Source organism: Centruroides vittatus, unplaced genomic scaffold, assembly GCF_030686945.1.
Source record: "Centruroides vittatus isolate TY-2023 unplaced genomic scaffold, ASM3068694v2 contig_367, whole genome shotgun sequence".
NCBI classification, from domain to species: Eukaryota; Metazoa; Arthropoda; class Arachnida; order Scorpiones; family Buthidae; genus Centruroides; species Centruroides vittatus.
Genome location: NW_027122190.1, coordinates 35,162 through 47,945, shown reverse-complemented (window position 1 = coordinate 47,945; position 12,784 = coordinate 35,162). Strand labels below are relative to the sequence as shown.

The following is a 12,784-nucleotide window of genomic DNA, read 5'->3' as shown; positions in this document are numbered from 1 at the left end:
TATATGAGTGTACGAATGTGTGTAATTCATTTAGAAATTTTCATCATAATGTTTTTCATACTTAAAAATACTTTGAATCATATGTCCTTAAAGTGTATACTTTAAATATGAATGTTTTATTTTCTAGTTGGTCAACTTCGTAATAATTCAAGTTTTGGTATTAAAACAGATTAGTGAAAATTTATAAAGATTGATTATCGATAAACGGAACTTCTGACATTGTCGATACAGAAAATAATTAATGATAAATGTATAATTCTGTAAAACATAATTTTGTTACAAATGACATCAGAAATTTTATGTATTACAATGTAATGTTACATTTTAAAATTTGTATTGTCCCAATTTGTAAGTGTAACTTAACTGCCATCTGAAGAATTTGTAAATCTATAAATTCCAATTGCCGTCTGTTTCGCCGTCTGCCCGTATTTCCTTAATCTCGAGAATAGAGTTAGATAGATTAACAAAAAAATAAGATATCGAAAGAACGGCAAACCGAGGACCCGACTAATTGTATATAGTTGTTCAATGCAAACCGGATATCACGTTATTTCAATTCAAAAATTTTCCTTAAAAGATGTTAAATAGATGACTATGAGTCTATTGTTAGAGAAAAAGTGTGAGGTACAGCTGCAAGCCACATCTAATTTGAGATAGAGAGCATATAATTTAAATTAAATAAATTAAAAATATGATTAAAAATTGCAGCCCAGCATTGTGACAATGTCACAATAAATAATTGCTTGTTATAATTTATTCTGTTATAAAACAAATGAAAAACCGTATAATAAAAATTATTCAAAATAAAATAATTGATATTAATTTTTACATCTGAAAAAAGATAGACGCAGACTACGTATTTAATTTTTATTAATCAGTACACAATTATAGTTGGCAACATTAACATTGTGTCCACATTAGTAACAATATGATGCGGTAAAGTAGTTAACTCTATAAAAATTTGAAAGACCGGTGAGAAAAACATGCTTAACCAAATGACGTGTAATCGAATGTCTACTGTAATTATCGTTTTATTTTTCGAAATATCAATACTTGTATTATATAGCTAATCTCATTATTTATAGCCCAGTGAATGTTAATATAATTGAATTTTCAGTATTTAATGCATGAAATCCCTACATGAAGTTTAATCTGAAATCACGGTTTTTTAATCCAAAATAAAATTGCTCTGTGTTTACCGTTCTCAAGATGAGTTAAGTTCTGAAAGTTAAGTGCATCGAATTACCGTGCACTTTTATAGCTGAACTGCGAGGTATACATAATTGTGACACAACGCCATGTTTTATAATTTAGAAACGTTGCTAACAGGCTGGATCACATATTGGCATAGGAAGTGGAGTAAACAGATATGACGTCAGTGTAAATTCTGCTTTACACAAATATTTTTACTTAAGTTGGAGACACTGTGTAACAGTTTATTATCTTTGTGCAAAATATCCACAGTTGTCGATTGTTGTACTGTGCTTTTTATTATACGAAATATCGGCTTTTCTGGAAGACTTTCTACTGATAATATATGTGCTTTGTTTCTACCTTATCCATTCTGAATGCTGTACAGTACATATGGATCTGTAAGTTATGACACATTTATAAAATACTCGAATTATTACGTATTTTTGGAAATGAATATTAGACTGAGTATACCAAGACGAGGAGAAACGTATATTAAAAAGAAAATTAAATTATTCTGTCATTCCCATATATATATATATAAGTAGTGGTTTGGGTCATACTGATCACAAAATTAATTTTCTAATTACAAATTTGAATTAAATTAATTTTATTTTAACAATATTAAAAAGTTCTATTAATAGTTTTATTAATTCTTTAATATTAAAAAAATTTGATCACAAAATTAATTTTTAAGATTTATTTTAATATTATAAAATTAAGTTGCAGTGAGAATTTAAAATTTGTCGAGTAAATTAAATTAAGATTACAAATAAAAATTTGTCGAATAGATCAATTCAATTCATTGCTTCAGTTTTCATATTTAGAAAACTTTTCAGTTCATTTCTTTAGTTTTTATAAAACATCTTGTAACAGTAAAGCAAAGTTTAATTAATATATTCTTTCTAATTATTAAATTTATTATTATAAAATTAATTTGCATTAATAATTTTTACAATTTGTTCTAATATAAAGAGTAAATTAAAACACGACAACTTTAAATAACATTCTAACAATAAGACAAAGTAAAATACAGAAATAGTTCAATATAATAATTATCTAAATTATATTTCTTACTTATTTATTAAATACCTATACAATGTATTCATTTTGAAAATATCTGTTTTTGTTTAGTTAAGAATTGTTCGTAAGATAGAATATCACAAAAAAAACATTTCTTTTAAAAATATTTGTGGTAATAATAATTTTTTAAAATATTATCCAATCTTAGACACCCAAGAAGTTCGATGTCTAAATAATTGTAGTTCCATTAATAAAATAAAAATTTTTATCTGTCCAATTTTTGAGGATTTGGGTACTCCCAACTTTTCAATGTCAAATGATGGAATTTTTATGTTATTGATTGCTTCGGTTAAGTTTAAAAAATTAAATTCAATTTGCCTCCCTTGTAGTAAATTATATTGTACTTTTTTATATAAATTAAATAAAATTTCATATACCCTACTATGAATTCCTAACATCCAAAATTATGATTTTTATATGATAAATACATCTCTTGTAAGAAATTTCCAAATTTAACAGATTTTTTATCTCGTGGTGATAAATTATCAAAAGTAATGAATTGATTAACAGTAGTAAAATTTCCTGATGGCGAGGGAAGTACATTTATACATTATTAGAATACAAATTATTAAAAAATTTAACAGAACAATGGTTGTAATGGTTGTTTTATAATCAATTACATTTTAGTTTTACTTTGATGTATTTAACAATAAGTTAAATTACAATTCACTTTTTATATTAAAATAATAGTAATACAACGGTATATATGTAATAAGCATTATTTTTTCCAATTTAATTTGATAAAGAAATGTAATGAATTTATTACAAAATCTATCTTTCCAAAATTGTTTGTATGTCTTGCTACAAACCCAATTTGTCTACATGAGGTGTTGAATGAAAGATTTTCGTCGCAAATTGTGAAAGCTTCGAAGTCATGGATAACTCTTATATCAGAAACTATTACTCCATGAATGTTTTTTTTTGGTAGTAAAATTAATTTGCCATTGATCTTTCGCTGATAATTGATAATGATACTTTTTAACGAAATCCATATAAAGGTCTATTACAGCTTCTATAGGAGTGTCTAATGTTTTTATGGCCAACAGTCGATAAGTTGAAATGCTTGAAAATCTATTAACATCGCATTCTGTAATTTTATATAAATAAAAATTAGGATTACTTTTATTTTATATTAAATAAGAAAATAACGAAAAGATTTCATACATAAACATTTCTTACCGACCATATAGAATGTTCATTGATGTACTCAAATGTTGTCTCGTCTTCCTATTTTTGATATTATATCACGATTATATTCAATTATTTCATCCATTTTATCAAATTGTTAATGTGAAATCTATAAAAATATAATTTTTAAAATTTATATTGTAATTGAATTAAAATGAAACTTGGTTTTAAAATTTACAAAATTTAGTTATTATAAAGATATGAAAGTAAAAGATATAATACAAGAATTTTACTCGAATTGTACAGTAGCAATAATGATAATAATAATATTACAAAATGGTCCTTCTTCAAATCAAATTTATACCGTGTGATCCAACTTATTAAACTTTGAATTACTATACGGTTTATACTAAACCATAATTTCTTTGAAATAATATTTATTTAACTGATAAACTCTAATTAAAGATATTAAATTTATAAAATGAAACTGTAATTACATATATTTTTTTTATTATTATAAACTTATTTCACCTCAATGAAAATTATTATATATCAACGAACTTTAAGAATAAATTTTACAACAATAAGGTGGTTTATTTTAAAAACAACTTATTTAATTAAGCTAACTAAAAACATAATAAAATTGTAACACTATCTGTATTAGTTATATATTATAGTACAGTCAAACCTGTTTTTATGCGGGGGATAGGGACCGCATTAAAAAAGACGCATTAAAAAAATAGCACGAAACTTCACGAATGGCTGTAAAAAAATAGTTTTCGCAACACAATTAAAAAATAATTTTTTTATGTGGTCAACAGGGACCGCATAAAAAAAGTCTCACATAGAAAATAACTCAAAACCGTACGAAATAGAATTTATTGACAACAGATGTCAGCACTTGACTGCATCGTCTGGTCTATCGTCTGTTTTACATATTTTTGTCCAGGTGGTGTTTTGTAGACTTAAAAAGTAAATTATTTCATTTTTCGCATATTCATGCAATAATATTACTATAATAAGTGCATTTATGCTATAATAAGTTTATTTAGCTATAATAAGTCAACGTGAGACATGACGAATCGCACGAGACTAGTCGCCAACTATACCGCACAAATAAAAAATCGCACAAAAAAAAACCGCATAAATTAAAAATTCGCATTAAAAAAATCGCACAAATAAAAATCGCACATAAAAAGAGCGCATAAAAACAGGTTTGACTGTACATACAATTAGATTAGTTTTAAATATATGTAAAAAATTTATATATAATATGATTACATTTATTTATTTAATATTAACTTATTATCAATAATATTATCATTTTAATTAATTTCTATACATTTAAATTTATATTACTGAGTATTTATTTAAATATAATTAAGAAAGAGTTTAAAGAATATTAAACTCCAAGAAAACGAACCTCTGATTGTAATTCCTAAAAATTTGTTTTTCACATGATAGATATAAACCCTACAAATAATTGCTGAATTCTTATGTCTAACTGTTAACTTTTTAAAAATAATAGATTCGTTATAAAAATGAATTTTGCTGAACTTTTCCCTTCAGTTTATCTAAAACATGACATATTTCTGCAAGTAAGTGAAGTAATTAATTTACATAAAGTCGGCAAAAATTTTTCGTATTTCAGAAATAAGTTATATAGTACTTTTAAACTCTATCACTTCGCGCCTACTTCCTAAAATTTTGTTTCTCATATGATACATATAAACCGTGCAAATAATCTACAGATGAAAAGAAGGAAATTATAAGTCATTTGAACAGTTTATAATAAATTTTATTTTAACAATAAGTTTAATATATTGTGTTTAGCTATCAAATTTATCCTAATGTCAGAGTAAATTAAAACATGACAATTTCAAATAATATAACACCGAAATTTCTTTAGCTATACTAATCATAAATCTTATTGTTAAAATAAAATTATTTTAATTAAGGCAAAGTTTAATATATTTAGTTTAATTATGAAATTAAATTGTGCTGATTTGCAATAATAATAATAATTTTTAAAACAGCAATTTAAAATAATATAACATTAAAGTTTTGTTGATTGTAACAAAAAATTACAGCTCTATTTATACTTAAATTCAAAGGATATTGACAGGTTTTTTACTACAATAGTTATAGAATGAAGCTGATAAAATTTATAAGAAATTCAAAATTGTTTGTGGAATAACATGGTTCATCTGAGTTTCATATTTTATAAACTCATCAATATAGTTTAAAATTCTACCACCTTCATAAATTGATGTTAAACTTGTGAATTTTCGAAAGATTTACTTTTATCTAGAAAAATGTCTAAGCCAAACTTTTGGTCTAAGGCAAACTTTTGCTTTTTCAACTCGTGATTTTCTATATTTCTAGGTTTGGCCTCGTTTATTACCGAAAATTGTAAACGAAGATAATATCTATATCAAAAACTATATTATAATACACTGTATTAATTTTAATGCAGGCCATTTGGGAATTTTTGAGAGTTGAAATCTAATTTATATTAAAGTATCTCAATTAAATATAGTCATACAAAGAAAAACGATATTTATTATAAATTATTTTAATACTTACTACAGGAGAATTTTATAGTACCAGAATATATTTTGTCTAACTGTTAAAATTTAAAAAATGATAGATTCATTATAAAAATGAATTTTGGTGAACTTTTCAGTATATCTAAAACATGACATATTTCTGCAAGTAAGTGAAGTAATAAACTTTTGCTGACTTTAAGTAAATTATTCGTAATTCAGAAATAAATTATATAGCATCTCGAAAACTCTATAACTCTCTAAAATTTTGTTTCTCATATGATAGATATAAACCAGTGCAAATAATTGTCAAATCTTACCGATTTTTTATGTCTAACTGTTAAATTTAAAAAAATAATAATAGACTCATTATAAAAATCAGTTTTCCCGAACTCTAGAATATCTTGTTACAAACCTAAACTCCCAGAACTATGTGTTAACAAAGATTTTCATTGTGAAGCGCAAATGCTCAAAACCAATAATCACACATATTAAATAATAATAATAGTAATAAATACTTACCTTCAAAATTTATTAAAACAGAATTCAATATCACATGAAACTAATTCAGTAATATTTCAAAATAAAAAGTTATAGGAAAAAAGTTATGCATATATTAAAATAATAAGTCAATGAACTTTACTAAACCTCTAAAAGACGTATTTTAAACATTTACACAATTGTCTAAATGGTCGTACATTGCATTAAATTTTACCACCTTAAATTGATTCTTTTATATTTCTCGATGTTAAACTTGTGAATTTTTCGAAGATTTACTTTTATCTAGAGTTAGGTCTAAGTCAAAGGCAAACTTTTAAATAAAAATACTTACTTTCTGAAGAGGATGATCTTGTATAAGAGGTTCTTGCAAAAGAAGTTCTCGGCGAGGTATTGAACCAGTCTCTTATAACCAGTATTTATACCATCTCTTAATGCAAAAACAGCGGAAAAAGGATATATCAAAATTAGCAACTTTGAAAAACAAGATATTTTAAAATGAATCGAAAACATTAATTTCTAATATTAATTTAAAAACAGAGGAAAAAGGATATTTCAAAATTAGCAACTTTGAAAAACAAGGTATATACATATATATATTATTTTTAGACCATACCTTGAAAAACAGGAAATATAAAAATGAATCAGAAACAGTTAATTTCCAATAATAATTTAAAAATAAAACAATTTCATTTTTGTATAATATATATATATATACTTTTGTTTTTCAAAGTTGCTAATTTTGAAATATCCTTTTTCCTCTGTTTTTAAATTAATATTAGAAATTAATGTTTTCGATTCATTTTAAAATATCTTGTTTTTCAAAGTTGCTAATTTTGATATATCCTTTTTCCGCTGTTTTTGCATTAAGAGATGGTATAAATACTGGTTATAAGAGACTGGTTCAATACCTCGCCGAGAACTTCTTTTGCAAGAACCTCTTATACAAGATCATCCTCTTCAGAAAGTAAGTATTTTTATTTAAAAGTTTGCCTTTGACTTAGACCTAACTCTAGATAAAAGTAAATCTTCGAAAAATTCACAAGTTTAACATCGAGAAATATAAAAGAATCAATTTAAGGTGGTAAAATTTAATGCAATGTACGACCATTTAGACAATTGTGTAAATGTTTAAAATACGTCTTTTAGAGGTTTAGTAAAGTTCATTGACTTATTATTTTAATATATGCATAACTTTTTTCCTATAACTTTTTATTTTGAAATATTACTGAATTAGTTTCATGTGATATTGAATTCTGTTTTAATAAATTTTGAAGGTAAGTATTTATTACTATTATTATTATTTAATATGTGTGATTATTGATTTTGAGACATTTGCGCTTCACAATGAAAATCTTTGTTAACACATAGTTCTGGGAGTTTAGGATTGTAACAAGATATTCTAGAGTTCGGGAAAACTGATTTTTATAATGAGTCTATTATTAATTTTTTTAAATTTAACAGTTAGACATAAAAAATTGGTAAGATTTGACAATTATTTACGTGGTTTATATCTATCATATGAGAAACAAAATTTTAGAGAGCTATAGAGTTTTCGAGATGCTATATAATTTATTTCTGAATTACGAATAATTTACTTAAAGTCAGCAAAAGTTTATTACTTCACTTACTTGCAGAAATATATCATGTTTTAGATATACTGAAAAGTTCACCAAAATTCATTTTTATAATGAATCTATCATTTTTTAAATTTTAACAGTTAGACAAAATATATTCTGGTACTATAAAATTCTCCTGTAGTAAGTATTAAAATAATTTATAATAAATATCGTTTTTCTTCGTATGACTATATCTAATTGAGATACTTTAATATAAATTAGATTTCAACTCTCAAAAATTCCCAAATGGCCTGCATTAAAATTAATACAGTGTATTATAATATAGTTTTTGATATAGATATTATCTTCGTTTACAATTTTCGGTAATAAACGAGGCCAAACCTAGAAATATAGAAAATCACGAGTTGAAAAAGCAAAAGTTTGCCTTAGACCAAAAGTTTGGCTTAGACATTTTTCTAGATAAAAGTAAATCTTTCAAAAATTCACAAGTTTAACATCAATTTATGAAGGTGGTAGAATTTTAAACTATATTGATGAGTTTATAAAATATGAAACTCAGATGAACCATGTTATTCCACAAACAATTTTATTAGCTTCATTCTATAACTATTGTAGTAAAAAAACCTGTCAATATCTAATGAATTTAAGTATAAATAGAGCTGTAATTTTTTGTTACAATCAACAAAACTTTAATGTTATATTATTTTAAATTGCTGTTTTAAAAATTATTATTATTATTGCAAATCAGCACAATTTAATTTCATAATTAAACTAAATATATTAAACTTTGCCATAATTAAAATAATTTTATTTTAACAATAAGATTTATGATTAGTATAGCTAAAGAAATTTCGGTGTTATATTATTTGAAATTGTCGTGTTTTAATTTACTCTGACATTAGGATAAATTTGATAGCTAAACACAATATATTAAACTTATTGTTAAAATAAAATTTATTATAAACTGTTCAAATGACTTATAATTTCTTTTTTTTCATCTGTAGATTATTTGCACGGTTTATATGTATCATATGAGAAACAAAATTTTAGGAAGTAGGCGCTAAGTGATAGAGTTTAAAAGTACTATATAACTTATTTCTGAAATATGAAAAATTTTTGCCGACTTTATGTAAATTAATTACTTCACTTACTTGCAGAAATATGTCATGTTGTAGATAAACTGAAGGGAAAAGTTCAGCAAAATTCATTTTTATAACGAATCCATTATTTTTAAAAAGTTAACAGTTAGACATAAGAATTCAGCAATTATTTGTAGGGTTTATATCTATCATGTAAAAAACAAATTTTTAGGAATTACAATCAGAGGTTCATTTTCTTGGAGTTTAATATTCTTTAAACTGTTTCTTAATTATATTTAAATAAATACTCAGTAATATAAATTTAAATGTATAGAAATTAATTAAAATGATAATGTTATTGATAATAAGTTAATATTAAATAAATAAATGTAATCATATTATATATGAATTTTTTACATATATTTAAAACTAATCTAATTGTACATACTATAATATATAACTAATACAGATAGTGTTACAATTTTATTATGTTTTTAGTTAGCTTAATTAAATAAGTTGTTTTTAAAATAAACCACCTTACTGTTGTAAAATTTATTCTTAAAGTTCGTTGATATGTAATAATTTTCATTGAGATGAAATGAGTTTATAAAAAAATGTATATAATCACAGTTTCATTTTATAAATTTAATAACTTTAATTAGAGTTTATCAGTTAAATAAATATTATTTCAAAGAAATTCAAAGTTTAATAAGTTGGATCACACAGTATAAATTTGGTTTGAAGAAAGACCATTTTGTAATATTATTATTATCATTATTGCTACTGTACAATTTGAGTAAAATTCTTGTAATATATCTTTTAATTCTACTTTCATTTCATTATAGTAACTAAATTTTGTAAATTTTAAAAACAAGTTTCATTTCAATTCGATTACAATATAAATTTTTTAAAATTATATTTTTATAGATTTCACATTAACAATTTGATAAAATGGATGAAATAATTGAATATAATAGTGATATAATATCAAAAATAGGAAGACGAGACAACATTTGGTACTGTACATCAATGAACATTCTATATGGTCGGTAAGAAATGTTTATGTATGAAATCTTTTCGTTATTTTCTTATTAAATATAAAATAATATTAATCCTATTTTTTATTTATATAAAATTACAGAATGTCATGTTGATAGATTTTGAAGCAATTGAACTTATCGATTGTTGGACATTTTTGGTATCACATTTTAAAATATCAAAAATTAAATCAAGAATTAACATCAGCCATCGTGAAAATTTATTCCCGCACTTACATGCAGAAATATGTCTTACTTTTAGATCAGTGTTTCCCAACCTTTTTTTCCTCGCGAATCAAAAGAAAGGTCCGAAAAAATTTGACGAACCCCCTATGTAGTCGTTAATGACAGGTTAAAAAAAAGCAATAACATTTGATAGAATATATATTTTACATATTGCAGAATAATTGATTATATTAATCGTGAAACATTTAAATAAAACATTAATAAGACTAAAATGATGGCTATAAAAGTTGAAAACAAGATAAATTTAACAAACTGATTCTTATGTTTTACATTTGGAAAATCTGTTAATGGGATATTTGTGGCTGTTTGATAGAACAAAGCAATTCAAAGTTAGGCTCAATATCTGACAATTTCAGTCTTAGATCAGGTTCTGCATTTAACCTGTTTCTGTATTTATCTTTCAGATAAGTATATGTTGAAAATCCTTTCTCGCATAGATATGTTGTGCAAAATGGTAATAGATCTTCAATGGCTTTTTTTGACAGAACCGGATATTCATTTTGTATACTGAGCCAGAAGTCAATTAAAGATTGATCTTTAAAAATTGCTTCTAGAGAACTGTCACAAGATAACTCTAGAGTTTTTCTTTTTCCAGTATATTTAGAGAGGTTTCTGAACTTACATTTCCTTGAAATGGATTACGTATCCAGTTGTTTGAGATGGATATATTGCATCTGTTGGGAAAATAGTCATCGAAAGTTAATCGAAGATAGTTCAGATGTTCACATATACTCCTTTTAATGTTTTCGTCAAGTTTAATTGAATTTTCTGATTAAAAAGTGCTGACAGAATAGAAACATCCATACTCATTCATCTGCAGGCATTGAATCCAAAAATTGATCTTTTTCAACATAGCCTCAATTCTATCATGTACACTGAAAATGGTGACACTCTCGCCTTGTAAAGACATACTTAATTCATTCAGTTTACAAAAAATGTCAGCTAAATACGCGAGCTTTTGCAGCCAAAGAACATCGGATATACAAGAAGACAAATGAAACGGATGATCAATAAAAAATGCTTGAACTTCAGACTTCAATTCAAATAAACGCGTCAAAACTTTACCACGAGAAAGCCATCTAACTTCTGTGTGAAGTAGTAAAGAAACGTGGAAACTTCCAAAATCTTCACAAAGCGTACGGAATAGACGGCAATTTGTAGCACGCGATTTTATAAAGTTCACAATTTTTACAGCATTACTTAAAGTAGTAGATAACTGTGCAGGAATACGCTTACATACTAAAGCTTGTCTATGAATACAACAAGGAGTCCATTGAATTTTCTCGTTGATCTCCTTCACCCGTGCCACAAAACCAGAAAATTTTCCTGTCATTGATTTTGCACCATCTGTACACACACCCACACAATAAGACCAGCTTATTCCATTCTTTTCAAAATACCCATTGATCATATCGAAAATCGCTTCTCCAGTTGTGTAGGTTTTCAAAGGTTTTGCAAATAGTACATCTTCTTGAACAATATTCGTAAAAAGATATCTAACGTAGACAAGTAAGACTGCGGCATTTGTTACATCCGTCGATTCGTCAAGTTGAATTGCAAAATAATTCAATTTTATTCTTTTTAGAAGTTCGTTCTCCACATAATTAGCCAAGTCATTAATTCTACGCGACACCGTGTTGTTTGATAAGGGAACTAGCTCAATTTTCTTTGCTGCCTTTTCCTCAAGAATACATTTGGCGATATCTTTCGCTCATGGTCCAATTAAATTTTCTGCTATTGTATGCGCTTGTCCAGACCTTGCAATTCTATAACTTACTCGAAATGATGCTTCAAGGGCCATTTTACTATCTTCGTTTGAAGTCAAGAAAGAAGAAAGGCTACACTTTTTGATATCTGCTAATATTCTTTTGAAATATTCAAGAGGTTTATCTTTGTGTGTCGGATGTTTTGTTTCAATATGTCTACGAAGAAGTGATGGTTTTAAACTGCTGTTGGCAAGAACTTCGTTACATATAACACAAAGCGGTTTAGGTTCCGACTCATCCCCAGTAAAATGAAAACCCAATTGTAGATAGTCGCTTTTTCCCTTTTCTATCATCATTTCCTTTGTTTTTCGTCTGGTGAAACTGTACCTTACTACAGCTTTCAGTACTATCATCTCGATTATCATGTCTCGTTTCTAAACGACCCGTTTTTAACCATCGATCCATAATAAAAATAAGCTATAATAATAATTAAATTAATAATTATTAAATCATTTACACGAGAACTTGACAGTCACAGTATCACTATCACTCAAGCTTTACAAGTGCTAAGCCTATGTATGAACGTCGGTTAATACAACACTACTCTCCCAGTTTCCGGTTGTGAACAAGTATCTAATTCTAAAATCTGTAGTAAACTGCCTTAATTTGATATTTATTTCCAATTGTATT

The 12,784-nt window shown here is 25.5% G+C and overlaps 1 protein-coding gene across 1 annotated transcript; it reads right to left on the bottom strand.

Moving 5' to 3' along the window:
• Positions 1 to 10,672: 10,672 nt before the first annotated feature.
• Positions 10,673 to 12,507, bottom strand: LOC136975228 (zinc finger BED domain-containing protein 5-like). The gene is made up of 3 exons (XM_067270257.1): positions 12,166 to 12,507; positions 11,195 to 12,063; positions 10,673 to 10,895 (listed from the first exon to the last, which is right to left on the bottom strand). Exons 1-3 carry the CDS (start codon positions 12,505 to 12,507, stop codon positions 10,673 to 10,675), a joined length of 1,434 nt encoding a protein of 477 aa, XP_067126358.1.
• Between the last annotated feature and the right edge of the window lie 277 nt (positions 12,508 to 12,784).

What these genes read in the sequence shown, in the direction of transcription:
- LOC136975228 (XM_067270257.1), bottom strand. Translation starts at nt 12,507, where the DNA reads ATGATAGTACTGAAAGCTGTAGTAAGGTACAGTTTCACCAGACGAAAA. An exon ending in CCCTTGAAGCATCATTTCGA is followed by an intron (nt 12,064 to 12,165) that starts GTAAGTTATAGA and finishes CTTGAGGAAAAG; the next exon opens with GCAGCAAAGAAAATTGAGCT. An exon ending in CAATGCCTGCAGATGAATGA is followed by an intron (nt 10,896 to 11,194) that starts GTATGGATGTTT and finishes CTTCTGGCTCAG; the next exon opens with TATACAAAATGAATATCCGG.